Source organism: Pantherophis guttatus, chromosome 8, assembly GCF_059756535.1.
Source record: "Pantherophis guttatus breed Tessera chromosome 8, ASM5975653v1, whole genome shotgun sequence".
Lineage (NCBI taxonomy): Eukaryota > Metazoa > Chordata > Lepidosauria > Squamata > Colubridae > Pantherophis > Pantherophis guttatus.
Window position 1 is genome coordinate 43,675,149 of NC_142070.1, and position 19,440 is coordinate 43,694,588.

At 35.8% G+C, this 19,440-nt stretch overlaps 1 protein-coding gene across 6 annotated transcripts in view; it reads left to right on the forward strand.

The window, feature by feature from the left end:
- Window positions 1-19,440, forward strand: part of FAT1 (FAT atypical cadherin 1) — a 138,621-nt gene that overhangs the window by 99,783 nt on the left and 19,398 nt on the right. For all 6 annotated transcript variants that reach the window (XR_015729110.1, XM_034401509.3, XM_034401512.3 and 3 more), the window contains exons 11-20: window positions 930-1,126; window positions 2,058-2,211; window positions 3,419-3,652; window positions 4,668-5,057; window positions 8,262-8,476; window positions 9,044-9,181; window positions 12,715-12,858; window positions 15,328-15,525; window positions 17,634-18,435; window positions 19,231-19,362. Coding sequence is in view for 5 of the 6 variants with exons in the window: in XM_034401509.3 (XP_034257400.2) it covers window positions 930-1,126; window positions 2,058-2,211; window positions 3,419-3,652; window positions 4,668-5,057; window positions 8,262-8,476; window positions 9,044-9,181; window positions 12,715-12,858; window positions 15,328-15,525; window positions 17,634-18,435; window positions 19,231-19,362 (2,604 nt within the window). In the remaining variant the exon portion in view is untranslated. The remainder of the gene's footprint in view (window positions 1-929; window positions 1,127-2,057; window positions 2,212-3,418; window positions 3,653-4,667; window positions 5,058-8,261; window positions 8,477-9,043; window positions 9,182-12,714; window positions 12,859-15,327; window positions 15,526-17,633; window positions 18,436-19,230; window positions 19,363-19,440) is intronic.

Sequence of the window (19,440 nt, forward strand, 5' to 3'; positions counted from 1 at the left end):
AATAGTTTCATTACAAAAAAAAAAAATACCAGTATAGCTGTCAAGTAAGTATTTACAGTTTGGAATGTGTCTAGTATGCATTTAGCAATGCTGATACTTTTTCCCATCTAAAATTATTGCCAGTTCGGTACACTATAAAGAAGGGATTCAAAGCAGGCAATAGTTGAACCTTTAAAGTCTTTAACAATGTTTGAGTAGTAATAGGTTACAAGTCTGCATATTTTTTTGCTCTGCTTATTTAGCAATATGTAAATAACATTTGATTGAAAGTTCTGTTAGACAATGCAACATAAAACAATATTAAAAACAGTAACATAGAAAAGACTGGAATGTCTGGGAAAATAGAAGACACATATGTTATATCAAATAATGCATAACAATTATTTGAGGAAAACTTCCATACTCCTAATAGTCTAAAGTAGTGTTTGGCTGGGAATTCTAGGAGTTGAAGTCCACTTATATTAAAGTTTCCATTGAATACAGGTTTTTACAGAGGTAACAGTGTTTGCATGCAAAACATGCTGGACCAGAATATAATTCTTATTGAAATAGCATTACATGTTTTCTCAAATATGCTGTTACAGCTTTTATTTAAAATTGTACAGACGTATATTCTAAATGTAATAAGGTTTATAATATCTTGTATTAATTTGGGCTTGTTTTACTGTAATAATTTAAACTATTGATTTCCATGTATTGTACATATATCTGCATAGTGCCAGTTTATCGGCATAAAATGTTGCACTTTTTATTAGCACTAGATCCTTCCATGCTATGTGTAGTATGTTGGGGAGCAAGGGATGTCCAGCATTTTCAGCCTTGGGCGAGTACTTCAGCATCTTCCAATGTCATGTTTAGAATTTTTAAGTCTTGAATATATTCTTTTTTTTTCCATGGGATAAACATATATTCTCTTTTTAATTATTTAGGAGGTGATCCATTGGAACAATTTGCTGTAGAAAATATACAGAATGAATGGAAAGTTTATGTCAAAAAGCAATTGGACAGAGAAGTAAAAGATAATTACCTTCTAAATATCACAGCTACTGATGGGATGTTTTCTGCTAAAGCAGTGGTAGAAGTAAAAGTTCTTGATTCAAATGACAATAGTCCAGTTTGTGAAAAGGTATTGGTCTGGATTTTTGATAGATGTTTATTTCTAGCTTGAAAACATCCTGCCATCTAGAGAGCAAAAATGCTAATGTTCAAACTGAATAATTATTTTTGGGAGAGAAAATGATCAAGTCCCAGAAACATTTTTAGTCAGTATATATCCTAACCCTAATTTATATTAATGACATCCAGGAAGTTAATCTGATGATATTCAGGAAACTTAAAAGACCTGTTTATTATCACAGGTTTTAGGACAGAGTGATGGCTGAGCCCTGTTGAGTTAAAGTAGGGTAGGGCTTAGTTTTATCAATTTGGCATCAGGCTGTTTACAATTTTTTTTAAGCTTTTAATTGTAAACTATTCAGAATATTGCGACACATGCATAGTACCCAGAAAGGAGTAAGAATGTATTATTTTTTTTAAAAAAAACAGTTAATATCGTATTTTAAAATTACAAAGCTTGCTGTTGTTTTCTACAGCGATCATTCCAAGCTGGTGCTGGAAAAAGTGTTGAAACTTTTTATAATTCTTGACAGTCTTTCATATTATTTGAATCTTATAGGACTTATAGGAAAGGGCTAGATGAAGGAAAGCTGAAGAGTTTTAATATAGATATGGCATTTTTTTTTGATGTGGAAACCATTGGTTAGCGGTTGTCATCCAATCTCCAAGACAGGTAGTAACATAGGACTTGGGGCTGAAAGGGGCAGGGTTAGGATGTTTCCCTTGTTATGTTTTCAATTTTGTGGAGGCTGGTGAACCAGAAGAACAGTGTGGAACTTTAGAAAATAAAACATGTAAGAGTAACTTTTGAATATTTTTATACTTTGTCTCTCACATTTTCAAATCTTGTAATATCTGATCTTAATAATGCCATGTCTTTTAGTTCACATCTTAAATCCTTAATGTATTTTTACTCACGATTATCTTACAAATGCTTTTAGGCCTGGTATACAGACACTGTTCCAGAAGATTCCCCTCCGGGCAAATTCATCATGCAAGTCATGGCCACAGATGCAGATATTCGTTCCAATGCAGAAATAACTTATACATTATATGGTGCTGGAGCAGAAGAATTCAGACTCAATCCAGACACAGGTAGTATTTGGAGGTTATAAACTTTCATTGAAACCTTAGCTCTTCTTTACTGTTCATAGGTGTTTGCATAGTTGGTTTTCTGCTGATTTAGGCAAGAGAAGGCCGCCATGCACCAGCTCCTCATTAGTTGGGCAGAACAACAGTTACTGAGCACGATTCTTCTACCAATTTGTAGCCACCAAAGACTGTCTAAGGTTGACACTCTAGGAATAGAACAGTGAGTTTTGGAATCACTAATACTTACCTGTTCTCCCAAATAGCTTTAGTTTGAGTTTGTCAATTACATTTGTAAGACTATTATAGCTAAAATCATGAATATAAAATCTACCTAGCAGAAAAGCCAAATAAAGCAAACATATATTTGCTTCCCTTTGCCAACAATTAAGGTTGTTTAATTGTTGGCACCTTAAGCTTTAAGGTGTTGTTGAATGTTCACATTCCCATGCCCCACCTTTTAGAGATCTGAAATACTTGTAAGCTCAATACTAATGGGCTTACTCTGTAATTAGTGAGTTTAAGATTGTATTTTTATTAGTTTAACATCAACAGCTTATATCATTTTATATTTCAGAAATATAAATATAAATTCTCTTGGTGTTTTAAATTACTTTTATCCCAGATTTATGGTTGGATGGATTTGATTTGCAAACTGTAATGTATTCATTATTTATTATGCTGTTCAAAACATAAATTGGAGGGGGAAAATAACTATTTTAGCATAAAGGAAGAAGTGTTGCCATGTTGGAAAACCAATCTAGTTATCCAAAGGAAATCCTTTACCAAACTTTTAGTCTGTTTTTTAATTAGGCACGTGGATGGAGATGACACTGCACATTTTATATGCTTGCATTTTCAAAAAACCTTTTGACAAAGATCTTTATCAGGGCCTTAACCCTTAAGTAATTCTTAGCTGGTTAACAATTGAAAACAAAGAGCAGATAAATGGATAGGTTTCTCAATGGAGGGAAGTAAAAAGTAGAGTTCTGCAAAAAAATTGTTGGTCTTTCTGCTTCTTAAAAGTTGTAAATGTTTTGACAATTAGTAAGCAATGAGAACCAGTTTGTGAATGGTACTAAACTATTTGATATAGTAATAACTACATGTCATTTTGAAGAGATTCAAAAGATCTCTTTAATCTGGTATATCAAATTATAAATGCAGTTCTTAACATCATGTGGTTCCTTTATTTTCATTGCTTCTTTTGTAGGTGAACTGAAAACATTAGCAACACTTGATCGTGAGCAAAAATCTGTATATTCCCTTATGGTGAAGGCTTCAGATGCAGGAGGAAGATTTTGCCAGTCTAATATTATTCTGAATATAGAAGATACAAATGATAACCATCCAGAGTTTACAGCAGAAACCTACTCCATTACAGTGTTTGAAAATACTGAATTGAACACTTTGCTGACAAGAGTTCATGCTACTGATGCAGATGCAGGTATGAGTTATAGAATAATTATTTCTAAAACAAAAGTTCTACTATTTATGCATTTGCTTGTTAATTATATTTTATAAGTCTTACTTTTTATGATACAATCTATAACTTGTAGATATGGATGAGCATAATCTTGGCACAACTCACAGCTCCTGTGCATGGATTGCTACTAGCTACTGCTTCCAGCTGGCAGCCAATGCCTATGTAATTGTGAAGTTTTTCTTACTTTAGATCAGGAGTATCAGTCTCAAAGCCCAGGGGCCAAATCTGGTCCACAGGGTTCTTAGATCTGGCCCATGGGGCTGTCCTGGAAAAAGTGAAGGACCAGCCCATGGTGCTTCTGCCAGCAAAAACGGGCTCCCAAGTTCCATTTTTGGCTGCCATAGCCTCCTGCAACCCTCTGTCAGTGAAAGCGGGCTCCCGAGCTCCATTTTCACTGGCAGAGGGTTGCAGGAGGCTGTGTCAGCCGAAAACGGAGCTTGGGAGCCTGTTTCCACTGGCAGAGCACTCTGGCCACCACAGGTGCCCCGAACACGAGTGACGTTGAGCTGGCCATGCCCATCCTGGCCACACCCACCCCAGCCCCCAGAGGTTAAACACAACCCTCAATGAAATCGAGTTTGACACCCGTGGTTTAGATCAAGCTTTGTTACCCAGAATCTTCTGGGCTATGGAAAAACTGAGTGCTTAGAAGACAAAAGTTATAATCATTACAAGAATATAAATATAGGTTTTGTGTTATGGATGAATAGCATATAATTTAACTAGAGCCATGGGCAATCAATCCATTTAGACTAAATTCTGTGGATCAATGTGCATATATTGAACTTATGCATGCATTTTGAAAAAAATAGGGTAAGTTGTGTAAACATTTGTACTATTTGTCATTTGACACTAGCTGAAAGCTACATAGTAAAATTTGAAAGTGACAATTGTCGTTATTTTCTGCATTAATCAAAGAGATTCATTTGAAAATACTATTTAGAGCCTTAATTTGCTATTTCTTTTTTAATTGTAGGTTTAAATCAGAAGATTCATTATTCTCTGTTAACACATGCAGATGGGCAGTTTTCTATTGATGAATTCTCTGGGATTCTTAAGTTGGAAAAGCCCTTAGACCGTGAGTTACAAGCTGTATATCATTTAATATTGAAAGCTGAAGATGAAGGTTCACCAAGGAAGCTGTCTTCTACTGCTACTCTGGTGGTTTCTGTTCTGGATATAAATGACAATCCTCCTGTCTTTGAGTATAAAGAATACAGTGCAACCATCTCAGAAGATGCAATAGTTGGAATGGAAATTCTTCAGGTCTATGCTGCTAGTCGGGATATTGAAGCCAATGCTGAAATCACCTACTCCATAGTGAGTGGAAATGAACAGGGAAGATTCAGTATCGATTCAAAAACAGGTAATTGTTCATATAACTACTAATAAATAAGGACAAATTACTAGCATTAACATTGCATAGTGGGCTGCATATATGTGTGCATTTTAAACATCCTATAATGCATTGTGTTAACACAATATCCTATTTTATTTAACGAGATGGGAAAATTAAGGATAAAAGTCTTGGGCAAATTATCGTGCTTAAATTGTTTGCTTTTTTAAAAGCTTTTTTCTGGCATCCTCTAAAAATGATGGTTTAGTTTTAGGTAATGCAGTGCTGTCACATTCTCTTTGAAAATAATGCAGGTCCAGAATCATCTAATTTAGTGGGGGTGGGAATGATGCACACTCTCACTTTATTGGTCAGTTAGGTAATGTTATATTACTTCAGTGATTTTCAATCATACGCTGGTTATGTATGATTGAATGACTGGATGACTGAAAATTTCTACAGACTTTTAGCTATACAATTTGGGATGAACACCCATTGAATAGTGTGGGAGTAGGAATGGATTTCCAGAGAAAAAAATTGCAGACTACAAGATCCAGGAGCATTCAGTTGACCCTGAAGACACAGATAAACCTCCAAGTGCTTCAACAATCCTTTAAAAGGATGCAAATATCAGCTTCTCTGTAAGAAATATAAATCCTTCAATTCCCCACTATCTCGTCAGAACTGAAGAAGCTTCTTGGATGAGAAGCTAAATAGGTTCGCCTGTTTAGGTTCGCCTGGTGCACCAATTGCGACCATACTTGGATCAGGAGGCTCTGCTCACAATCACTCATGCCCTTGTCACCTCACGGTTAGATTTTTGCAACGCGCTCTACATGGGGCTACCCTTGAAAAGTGTTCGGAGACTACAGTTGGTCCAGAACGCAGCCGCGCGAGCTGTCATACACCCACATTACAACAATTCTCTGTGAGCTGCACTGGCTCCCTATTGGTCTCCGGTCACAATTCAAGGTGTTGGTTATTACTTTTAAAGCCCTACATGTCTCAGGGCCAGGTTATCTTTGAGACCGCCTTCTGCCGCATAGCTCCCAGCGACTGGTAAAATCCCACAGAGTTGGTCTCCTCCGGGTCCCGTCAGCTAAACAATGCCGGCTGGCGGGCCCGTGGCCTTCTCTGTGGCTGTCCCAGCTCTCTGGAACTAGTTAACTTCTGAGGTCCGGACCATCCCCACCCTATTGGCCTTCCGAAAAGCGGTGAAGACCTGGCTTTTCTGGAAGGCCTGGGGCCGTTGATCTCACTCTTGTGATCTGGTGAGATCTGGCCATGAATGGCGTGAATGAGTTTTTAATGTTTTTAATTTTTAAATGTTTTTTATAATGATTTTTTAAAATGTATTGTGAGCTGCCCTGAGTTTTCGGAGAGGGGCGGCATATAAATTGAATTAATTAAATTAAATTAAATTAAACTAAACTAAATGTCTTCAAAGAAAAAACAGGTCCAGTTGATTTCAGAAAAAGCACCTTTGGGACAATCGTGACCTGAAATCTCTACAGACTTTTACTGACTCTAATGATGATCATGAGAGATGCTGCAAAGATTGTCCTCCCTAATTTTTTAAAGTGAAGTGGTTGTGAGACAAAAAAAAACCTTTTACAAAATATTCTTCTAATTTTTCTAGAATGGCTTAGTTCTCTCCCCCCCCCCCCCCCGGCCAGGCCACCAAGCTGCAAAGGTTGAGGACCGCTGATGTAGGGAACAAAAAAGAAAAAAAATCATAAACTAAACAAGTGAATAAGACAAATTGCTGGGAAGATCCTTTTCTATCTATGCATAAATAAAATAAAATAAAATACATAAAAATTCAAATATAGGAACACACATAAATGCACACTTTTTAAAAAAACCAATCAGGCATTACTATATTATTCCAGTTTTATATGATTATTCTGTGGGCTACATCCAAAGGTTGGAAAATCTATTGAAGTACTTGATATGTTGATAAATTCTATTTATACCAACCAAATGGTTAGGAAACAGAAAAATTACCATTATAAAGTCATATTAATAGGCTGATGAATAACTTCAAAATATATTGAAGAAGCCACAACTTCCAAGTTATATTTCCAGCAATAAAAGAATTGTAACCAACTTCTTTGAAGTGTGAAATAAGGTTTTATGTTAGGTTAATTTCATTTTAAATTAACAAAAGATTACCTCAAAGCTTTCAAGCAACCTTTCATTTGTTTAAAAAGAGGAGCATGTACATAATCAACATCAATTTATATCCAGCTCAATAATGCCAGCATGACAACACATAGACAATACAATTACACAGATGTTGCCATTATATACTTACATTCTGATATCTTCAAATACATAAGTTGGAAACATTTTGTGATATCTCACAGTTGCTCCCTTGGACTTACTGTGTGGACACTTATGCACACCTTACATTTAGAGATTAACAATAGATTTGATTACAAGGAGCGAAAGATTCAAATCCTGTTACAAAAACAGTCTTTAAGAATTCAAAGAGGTAACAGATTTGAGGAATTGCAGATCAACATCTTCCAAAGGATTATTGTTGATTACCCACCGTTGCTTTGATTGCTTTTAACATTAATTACTGATTGATAGCTTTTTAGCAGAAATGCATCATAGAAATAATACTGTTGGACATATTATGAACATAATCAGCCATAAACGTGTGGATTATTTTCAAGAGAGTTATTTTCATCTCTTTTTTATGTTACAAACCAGAGACATTCAAACCAGTTGTGTTGTTTTTGTTCTTGTTAGTCTGACCCATTGCGACCCCATGGACAACGTTCCTCCAGGCCTTCCTGTCCTCTACCATCCTTTGGAGTCCATTTAAGTTCATGCCTACTACTTCAGTGACTCCATCCAGCCACCTCATTCTCTGTTGTCCCATTCTTCTTTTCCCCTCAGTCTTTCTCAGCATTAGGTTCTTCTCCAGTGAGTCCTTCCTTCTCATTAGGTGGGCAAAGTATTTGAGTTACATCTTCAGGATCTGGCCTTCTAAAGAGCAGTCAGGATTGATCTCCTCTAGGACTGACCGGTTTGTTCACCTTGCAGTTCAAGGGACTCGCAGGAGTCTTCTCCAGCACCATAGTTCAAAGGTCTCAATTCCTTGGCGCCTTCCTTATGGTCCAATTTATGGTTACTAAACGTGAAATAATTTATGAAGCAATTTGAAATTTATCGTTATCATTGTACTTGCTGTAACTATTAGTGTCACTTTCTTTTTTCTAGGTAGAATTTTTATTATTGGAAGGCTTGATTATGAAATTTCCTCTGAGCATTTTCTGATGGTAGAAGCCACTGATGGAGGAACACCTTCACTAAGTGATGTTGTAACAGTGAATATCAACATAACTGATACCAATGATAATACTCCAGTATTCAGTCAAGACACTTATACAGCAGTAATCAGTGAGGATGCTGAGGTTGAACAATTAATCATCACGGTATGTACTTTCATTTCTAGCTTCCCTGAGATAGTCCTGCATGACTCTTGCATTTTAGAATAACAAAAAATATGCTTAAACAGCACTGCATGAGAGAATAATATTGTCCTATATTTGCTGATTTTTCTGAAATATTATTTTAAGAGCCAGGGTGGCACAGTGGTTAGCATGCAGTATTGCAGGCTACTTCTGCTGATCACCAGCTGCCAACAGTTCAGCAGTTCGATTCTCACCAACTCAAGGTTGACTCAGCCTTCCATCTTTCCAAGGTTGATAAAATGAGGACCCAGATTGTTGGGGGCAATATGCTGACTCTGTAAACCGCTTAGAGAGGGCTATAAAGCACTGGGAAGCAGTATATAAGTCTAAATGCTATTGCTATTAAACTGAGGATACAGAATACTATAATGCCCTGAATATTGATTCTGCAATATGATTGAATTTATAATTAAGAATAGATTGGTTTAGATAAGAGTCTGGAAAATGTTTATTTGAAAAGTTAAACGATTTGAAAGAAAATCACTGTCTACTTGTTTTGGTTTTAATTGAGAAATGTGTCTCTTTTAGATTCTTGCAGCTGATGCTGATGGGCCTTTGAACAACCGCATTCGATACTCTATTATAGATGGCAACCAAGGAAATCCTTTCACAATTGATCCCACCTTGGGGGAAATTAAAGTGGCTAAACTTCTCGACAGAGAGAAAGTAGGGTCATACTTAAGATTATGTTTGTAATAATTTTAACAGTATTTCTAGATGTTACCTATCAGTTAAGTAGTTTACAAGTAATTTCACCTCTTCATTTTGTCCAAATATTTCTTACTCTTCAAATCCAAAATCCTCAATTCAGTTTTCTTCTTCTTTCAGCAAAAAGTCCATATAAAGATTCCATTCTGTAAAAAAAAATAGAAAAACTAAATTTCATAGTTCCTGTAATTTGACTACATTAAATAAAATGATTTTCTCTGAACCTAAGAAAGAGAGGTTGCAGGTAGGTAGTCGCCATGTGAACTACGTGTCCACACCTTCAAAGATTTCCTGAATGTTGAGAGAATGGGTATCAAACTCATTTTCTAAGAAGCAAATTTTAAAAAGGCTTTCTCTGGACTTCCAGAGCAGGAACGGCAAAGTCGGCTTTGGAAAAATGGAGTAAATAACCAGGACACAATCTAAGGAACTGGTCAATTTGGAACCTCTCCAGGAAATGAGAGAAAGGGAGAACACCCTCTTGTGATCCGGATGGCTGTGTCTCACCAGAAAACTGTAGAGCAGAGGTTTTCCTCTCATTTAAGTACTACAAAATGACAAGATTAACCATGTTGCTGGCAACAGTGGTTGAGACTTTTAAAGGAAACTAAATTCACAAATCTAACCTTCTTTTGAAAAAATGCTCATTAACTACTAAGCTATTAGAGATCTTCAGAACGTCTTTTCCTAAAGACAAGAAAATACTGAATATTGAAACTTTTACAATAAGCTTTTGGAATTATAACAAACAGCTTCTAGTGGAGAAATACATCCTGTTTTGATTTTTACAGGACATAACAAAGATAAGCAATTTTATGATTTTAGGTAGGCAAAAGATATACAGGTGTTTGGAATGATGCAAAATCTTATAATAAAATAGTGAAGGAAATTTTTTAAGAACAGAATCAGGAAATAGCCACAATATCAGTAATAATGTCTGCTTGTGTGTATAGACTATGTTCAAAAGATGTTATTGAAAAAATGACAAATGTAGAACAAATTTTATCTGACAAAATAGAAATGGTATCAAAAGTAGATTTATAACCGAGAGACCAAGAATAAGACTTAGAAAAGGATATTTCACTGGATTTAGAAAAATTGGCTGTTGGTTTAAAATTTAAAAAGGAAGTACCAATGACAAACGAAGACAAGGTCCTGGATATTTTTTTTCCTGTTGGATTTGCAAAACAGGCTTCTTAAAGAATCTTCACAATGGAAGAAAGAAGAAATGAAAAGAAATCAAATTCTATCACAATATGTGAATGTACTAAAATGTAGCAAGTTTTACCCAATTGGCAAAAGAAATCTCAGGACCGGTTGGAAACATGTCGAAGAGGCCTTCTTCCTGCAGTGGATGGACAATGGCTGAAATGATAATATAAAATGACAAGATATGTTGTTACTTTTGGGAATCTTATATGGATTTTCTGCTGGCACCAGGATTGAAAAGATTATTTTTATGGGTTTGATTTTTTTTAGAGATACGATATGGGATATGGAATGAAGAGATGAATGCTTCTAACCTTAGATGGGATTAAGGATCACTAAATTTGTTCATATATGTTGTGATAAAAGTTGGAAGTCACTTCTTTATATTATATTTATTTATTTTCTCTATTATATGCTTTTTCTTTTTCTTTTTTTCCTTGTCTTTTTATTCCTTTCTGTTTCCTTTACTTGCTTTAAGTCTTAAGTACTTGTATTACATTTTAATCAAAATAATAAAATAGGTTGAGGCAGTGGTAAAATTCAGATTTTTTTACTACCGGTTCTGTGGACTTGGTGGCGTGGTGTGGCTTGTGGCTTGGTGGGCATGGCAGGGGAAGGATACTGCAAAATCTCCATTTCCACCCACTCAGGGGAAGGATACTGCAAAAAGTCCATCCCCATCCCACTCCAGGGGAAGGATATTGCAAAATCTCCATTCCCACCCCACTCTGAGACCAGCTAGATATGGTATTTGCCAGTTCTCCAAACTACTCAAAATTTCCACTACCGATTATCCACAACCTGTCAGAACCTGCTGGATTTCATCCCTGGGTTGAGGGTAAAAGTCATTTTCCGAGCTTGTGGATTGGTTTCTGAACATTTCATTACCAGGCTAGGTAACATTTTCAGCAGAGTTTAGGGGATGTCAGTGTTCTTCTGTTTATAAGGGCTTCAGGTGTGGGTGGGTCAAGTGAAGGTCTTGTTATGGGTCAGGTGTGAGTCATTAGTGAATCTTGTGATGGGTCTTGTGATGAGGTTACATCAAGTCAGGGTTATTGGGAGGTGGGGGGTTTGCATGGGTTGGTTGAGGGTTGGTGCTGTCTCTGGTTGGCTGTCCAGTTGGTTTGGATTCTGAGGGGTTCATAGGCTGGTTGTAGGTCAATGTGTCTGTTGATGAAATTGCTTGTGAAGTGCCAGGCGTTGATGAACTCACAAGTGTGGCAGGTGGTAGTGTGGCCGATGATTTTGTGTTACATCAATCAAGCTATGATCTATTGCTATTCTTAGTATTCTGGCTGTCATTTCCGACACCCCTTTTGTGTATGGTAAGGTTAGTTTCTGCGAGGTGGTTGGCGTGTGATGTGTTGTGGTTTGGGTGCTGTGTGTGGGAATATGGATCCACCAACACTGGCTAGCAGTCAAATGGAACAATCCCAAATCCTTAATTTCCACCCATATCGACACCAAAATAACACCAGCAAACAGATATTTGTCACTGTTGTAGGTAGGTAGATAGGTGGAGAAAAAGAGAAAGAGAAAGAAATAGAGAGGGAAAGATGAAAAAAGAAAAGGGGACCTTTTCTTAGAAATAGAGGGACCTATTAGAGTCTTCCTCCTTTTTAAGATTTAGACCTTTTCTTAGAGATAGAGGGACCTATTAAATAGAGAAAATCTCCTAAAGGCTTTTCTTGCTAATTGTTAACAACTAAATTACTTTATAACAGTAGAGAGGGTCTTTCAGATAGTTGATCCTTAAGTAATTTAGAGATTTAACTGTTAATCCAAGAAGTTGAAATTGCGCCTGGTACATATGTACTGCCAATCAGTACATATACTTTAATACAAGCAACTGTAGCTTATACAAGTTATCATCACTGCTATATTTTGTGTTAATTGCACTGCAGTAGTCAAATAGATTGACGGTGTAGAGGTTTGTAGCATATTACTAAAACTGATTTATAGAGTACAGGCCAGTATATATGAATTGGCTCTATTGACAAAAATTGTTTCTTGGAAAGAGAGCAAAATTACATTTTAGTTATGTTGTTTGTTGTACATAACAAACAACAACAAATGTTGTTGATACTGTAATGGGCAGGTGCTTATATCCAAATCAGTGTGTAAAGCAACTAGCATTGTTTATGTCCAGATGCTGTGTTGTTCATTTATAAGAGCTCTGTACAAAAATTCTTAATGCAAAATGCAGAGAATATGTAGATTTTATAGTTCAAAAGAATAGAGCCTAATTGTGTTAATATTTCTCTATGTGTTTCACTCTGAAGATTTCAGGTTACACTTTGACAGTTCAAGCATCAGACAATGGATACCCGCCAAGAATCAACACAACTACAGTCAATATTGATGTATCTGATATAAATGATAATCCACCCTTATTTTCAAAGGAGAATTATAGCATTATTATTCAGGTAATTCAAACATATTATATTCTAACATTTGATGTATTATGTTTGTTTTCTATACTATTGGAAATCATCTACTTTTAATGTAATATAATTCAACCATTAGAGGATTGTAAAACATTTATATAAATTCTCAGTGAGACTTGATCAATTCCAGAGTCTGAGTTTAGATAATGATATTTTTTGAATGTGTATGGGTTTTGGTAGTTGATAAATAAAGTGTCCCTGATAATGCTAACAAATTAAAAATTCCTTTCCCTGATTCCATGACCTAAGAAAAGAAGTCAGTCCTTATCCTGAATTTTTTAAGGAGATCCATATTGACAACTTTGCTGCTTTTATTTCCTTCAAAAATTTATATAGGACAAAGGGGAGAATCCTTTGATTTTTATAGGTACTTCTAACTATGATACTAGGTTGAGGTTGATAATTTATGTAAGTTAACCTTGCAGATGGAAACTGTTATTTCTTATTCTTTGGGGAGAACAGAATCTCACAGATCTATTTTTGCCAACATGAGAAATGCTTTTGCTTTCTACCAAAAGAAACAAAGCATAGCATAATTGAAAGGGAAATGAACTATCAGAGCTCAATGAACTGATTTTTCTGATTCAGTAAGTCACTGAAATCAGTGATTAACAAAAAAAGTGATGCTAAATGTTAATTGATTTGCATGTTCATACTCAAAATGTATTTGTTAAACCTTTGTTGATATTCTTAAGTAGAGAGCAACTAGATACGAATTTTACAGCATCATCTGAAATTTGGTTTTAATGTTTGAATTTGCAATACTCAGAAAGTTAGCAAAGGGTAATATTACTATGTTTACTGATAGTAATAGATAAATTTCTTTTAGAAATACAAATCCAAAGCTTTCAACAAAACAAAAACCAGGGATACAACTAAGAATATTGTTCTGTTGAACAAGAATACAAGGTTTAACATGCTTAAATTAGCAATGTCAAATTTATCCTCTTACTAATATACAGTAAAGCTGAACATGGGGGCATTTAATTAAGGGGTGAAAAATATTCTAATTTCCCTTCATTTGTAGCTGAAATTCCTCATTCAGATGCTTGCTTGCTCTGTCATAATAGTGCATTTATTTGTATGGTCTCAAAAATAATGTTAGTAGATATTATAAATTAAATATGTCCTGCCTGAATCTTTAATTTCACTCTTACAGAATTTACTTGCTAAGCTTACTTACTTTTGGCATGTTGATTGTCAGACAAGAATTGATGGTTGGAGGCCTAGTTGGGTTGCATCGTAAAATACATGAACCAAACAAAGGATAGGAAACAGTAAGCTTAGCTCTCCTTTAACTGCATAGGAAGTAAAGTGACAGAGAGATTAAAGGATTTATTTCACAGAAGGTTATGACACAGACAGGAAGTAATCCTGGATGTTTTGTTGCTGAGACTTTTGTACTTTAGGATTGTCCTAATAGCTAAACACATTTCATCTAATACAGCATCCTACTTCAACAGTGGTCATTTCAGAAAAATAAAAAGAAAGAACTAGAAGTCTTTTAGAAGCAAAAGTAGTATTTTATGTTCTTCCAAGTTGAAGGTTAAGTTATATTCAGCAAATACATCAATTAGGTGATATTATATTAAGGGGAGGAAGGAGCTAGGAAACTTGAATTCTATTTGAAAAAGGCCCAATATATTACTAAGAAACTTACCTATTAGCAAATGTGATGTAATTTCTTTACAGCCAGAGCTATTCACTATAACATATATTCAGACATTATGCATGAAGCATTTTTATTTGTTTGGAAGGACTTTAACATGTTTTCAGAATACTCCAGAAATGTTATATTATAATTAGATGTAGTCCATTAATTGAAGCAATTGAATTGAAAATTATGGGACTACCTTACCTAACCATGATCTAGAAAGGACACGATAATATGTGTAAAAGTAGCATATTTGCAGCATCCTGCTTCAACAGTGGTCATTTCAGAAAAATAAAAACAAAGAACTAGAAGTCTTTTAGAAGCTAAAGCAGTATTTTCTGTTCTTCCAAGTTGAAGGTTTCATTCCTTTGAAATGGAACAACTGGTTGAGCTGGATCATTGTGCTCAGTGCTTTACATGTGGTGAAAAAACGAAGTCTTGCTGATCGTGTTTTCTTCCACTGTGCAAAGCAAAGAAGGAAGAGAAAGCATACCTGCTAAGTAATATGCAAAAAAAAAATATTTAAATTTGAAATCCACGTGACCCATGTTGAATTTGAAAGATTTATCCTAAATTTAAACTGTCTCATCTTATAAATAATTTTTAGCAGTTTGAGAAAGATTGAAATAGCCCATTCAATCTGAAGCAATTGTTTTGAACTCAAAAAAATGGAGCTTCTTGTTCCATTGTCATGTTACCTCTTTGTAGTTGAAAGCAGCTTTGCAACTATATTAACACATCCACATAAAGCATCTTTAAGGGCTTCTGTCAGAAAATGTTTCCCACTTTTATAGGAAAATAAGCCAATTGGATATAACGTTCAGCAGCTGGTGGTCACAGACAAAGATTCTTCCCACAATGGCCCACCATTTCTTTTCACAATTCTGAGTGGAAATGAAGATAATGCCTTTGAGATCAACCAACATGCAGTACTTACAACTGGTATTCAGCTACAGCGCAAAGTGAACGATCATTACGTGCTTCATATTAAGGTATGACATGCTATAATACGTTTTTGAAATACGTTGAAATAGCCTGGCTGTGAAAGGATTAGTACGTACTAATATGGTCAAATCATCAATTCAGTTTAGACTGAACGATTGATAAAATTTTTATGCCACCCGTCTCCCCTGTAAGGGGACTCTATTGCTCTTCGGGGGTAATTTGACAGGTTTCTGCAAATAAATCTTCCATAAAAAATTTCACAAGTATTCAGATGAACAAATAACAGAGTTGGAAGGGACCTTGCAGGTCATCTAGTCTAACCCTCTGCTCACCTATACTAGGGATCCGAACTGCTGACTTTTCAGTCAGCCACTGACCCACCTAGTCAGTTCTGGAAGAAAGAAAAATATAGTATTCTGCTGTGCTAGAGTGGTAATTCTTGTCTTTTCTGACTCCTCAGTTTTCATAATAGCATCTTAAATGTAGTTTCTATAAAGAACAGAAATGGACCATTAATCTATCTGTGGTTTTATATATATATATATATATATATATATAAAGGTAAAGGTTTCCCCTGTCCAGTCATGTCTGGCTCTAGGGGGAGATGCTCATCTCTGTTTCCTAGTCGAGAGAACCAGTGTGGCCTGAAGACACTCCCATAGTTATGCATCTGGCATGACTATACACTGAGGTACACTGGACACCGTTACCTTCCCAGTGAAGTGGTATCTATTTATTATCTGCATTTGCATGCTTTCGAACTGGACCAGGAATGGGAGCTCACCCAGACACAGGGTACTTGGGTCTCAAACTGTCAACCTTCTGGTCAACAAGCCTACTGTCTTAATTTTATTAGAATGGAATGACCATCACATTCCATTGTAATAAAAGAGTAGCAAAGATGTAGTAGTGATAATGATTTGGAAAACTTGTCGATCTAGGCATATTAATGAAGAAAACAATATTGCAACATTATCAAGAATGTGACTTTCCCAGATCATAAATAGCACCATAATATCTCATTCCCTTTCGAGCCTGGTTTTGGTATCAATTAATTAATGGTTTCTGATTCTGATGAAGCACATAATGGCTTATTTAAGGAATTATTTAAGGAATTGTAAAGGGATGCTTTGGAATTATATTAAGAAATGTCTAGAATAATTTAGGATCTGAACAAAAATTGGTCTGAATTCCGAAAGAACAAAAAAAAACAGTCCAACTGCCATCTGCTGTTTGTGATTATTATTGCATCCTTGATCATTTTAGTGCCTTAGAAAACATTCTGAATTTGTGATTCCAAAGTCTTTTTTATTATGTATAAAGCCTGCCTTTCCTATAAAGGTTTATAATTAGTGTTTTATACCATTTTACCCCACTGATTTCAAATTAGATTAATTAAGCTATATTAAAAATGGTTTTGAGGAGGCAATTAAACTTTCAATTGTATCAGAGAAGCTTTTATAAATAGATACTGCTGAAACCTTGTAATAGGAAGAAGTTGCACTTTATTGTCAGGTCTTCTATCCACACAAAGTGAACTCTGATGATGATGAAGCTCGCCTCAGATGCCCCAGGCTCAAGAATGAGCAATGACTTCAGATTTAAATGAATCACTTCGTTTTGCAGAATCTAAAAAGCCACTTACAGAACTCAAAAATAGTGTCCTGAATTATAGATCTAAAATAAGCTTCTCTTCAATGCATTATCAGCTTAGAAACTTCCTAGTAATGAACTTAATTTGAAACAGTAGCTCTTTTATTCTTACAGTTACTATTATTCTTTAAAAAGGGAGAATCAGAGAGCTCCTCCAGAGAGCTACCAGCTAATTATCATCTGTTGCTGCCTAGGCATTTCTTTCAAAATTTTGCCAGTAATGAATGTTTCCTGTGTACATTGAATGGTTTTTCACCACAGCTGAGATACAGAAAGCAAATTGAACTGAATAAGTGTGATAGATGTTTGCCACTCCTTGGTAATGCTTCTTTCCAGTTCAATTTTATATAATCTTCATTAGCCCTTTATTAAGGCTAATGAAGATTAGGGCTAATTTTTATATCATTTTTATAATGATATAAAAATTACCTATATCATGCATCTTACAGTGCTTTATGTTAAAGGTGAGTTAGACTGAATACAAATTCATTGTTTATTCTAGGTGGCTGACAGTGGAAGGCCTCAGTTGTCTTCTGTGACTAACATTGACATTAAAGTCATTGAGGAAAGTATCCACCCTCCTGCAATCCTGCCCTTAGAAATCTTCATCACAATCTTTGGAGAAGAATATGGTGGTGGTGTCATTGGAAAAGTGCATGCAACAGACCAAGATGTTTATGACACTCTAACGTACAAACTGGATCCCCAAATGGAATCTCTGTTCAGTGTTTCTACCACTGGGGGCAAACTGATTGCCCACAAAAGGTTAGATGTAGGACAATATCCCCTGAATGTTACTGTTACAGATGGAAAGTTTACCACTACAGCTATCATTGCAGTACATATCAAACAGGCGACACAAGAATTGCTGAATCACAGCATCACTTTTCAGTTTGCCAACCTTGCCCCAGAAGAATTCATTGGTGACTATTGGCGCAATTTTCAAAGAGCTTTAAGGACTTCCTTGGGAGTTAGAAGAAATGATATTCAGATAATCAGCTTACAACCTTCCAATCATCCATCAAATCTTGATGTACTGCTGTTTGTTGAAAAGGCTGCTAGTTCTCAGCATTCAACCAGAGCCTTGCTCCACAAAATAAATTCCTCTGTGCCTGATCTTGAAGAGATCTCAGGTGTCCAAATCCTTAAAGTTTTCCACAAACTCTGCTTGGGCTTGGATTGCCCTGGGAAATTTTGTGATGAAAAAGTGATGGTGGATGAGAAAAGCATGTCAACTCACAGCACGGCTAGACTGAGTTTTGTCACACCGCATCACCATAGAAGTGCAGTCTGCCTTTGTAAAGGTAAGGACTATTTATTATAAGGTACAAAATCAACTCTATGCTCTTAAGCAGAAAAACAATAAGTGAAGTATAGGGAATATCCTTCTCATAAAATACAAAATTGACACCATCCTATTTAACAGCCACAATTATAAGTATAATCTTATATTGAGCAAAATGTAAAACAGTGGTAGAGTGGAGAGACCATGCTTTTGACCTCACTATTGTAAATAGCTTTTTCCCCAAATCATGCTAGCTGTAACCTCTAGGAAAAGTTTGGAAGATCTGGAGGAAGCTGTTATAAGAAGTCTCTCAAACATTTAAGAGCTTCATTTTTCCTATCCTTATCTTGATAGCTTTCACAGCTAGCAGTTCTTTCCCTAAGGATATTCAGTGTGGGCCTTTAAGAAAACATATATTCATGGTGTGATTGGAGAATTGCAACTCCTAGAAAATTCTGCCTGCCGACTCCAAAGGATTTGAAAATGATAAACAGTGTATGGTTTACCTAGATAACATAATTTATGAATTCTGTAGAGGGATAGGGGGAAAAAAGAGTACAGTCTCGGGTGAGTAATTTTCCCAGCAGAATTTGATCTGATAGCAATTTACAACTGAATGATGGAATGATTGCTGGCTGGCTGGCTGTCATATTCTCCTTCATCCTGCTTTCTGACAGCTATCATTTTCATTACCTGTTGTGCCTGAGCAAAATTAGGATCAGAGGTTTAGCTGCTCCTGTTTGAAGAATTACCGAAAGATGGAGAGGAGAGGTAGGAATAAAACTAAAGTCGTGCTCTGTTATGTGTTCCCCAGATGGAAGATGCCCACTCCTGAACAGTATTTGTGAGAGAAACCCATGCCCTGAAGGTACTGAATGCTTAGCTGACCTTCAGGAAGAGAAATACACTTGTGTTTGTGATGGAAGTACTGCCACCCAGTGCCCTGGTAAGGTTTTATCACTTAATCCTCTTTGTCTAATTCAGATACGGTCTGCAGTTTTAAATCCTGGTTTGTGGTTTTTCT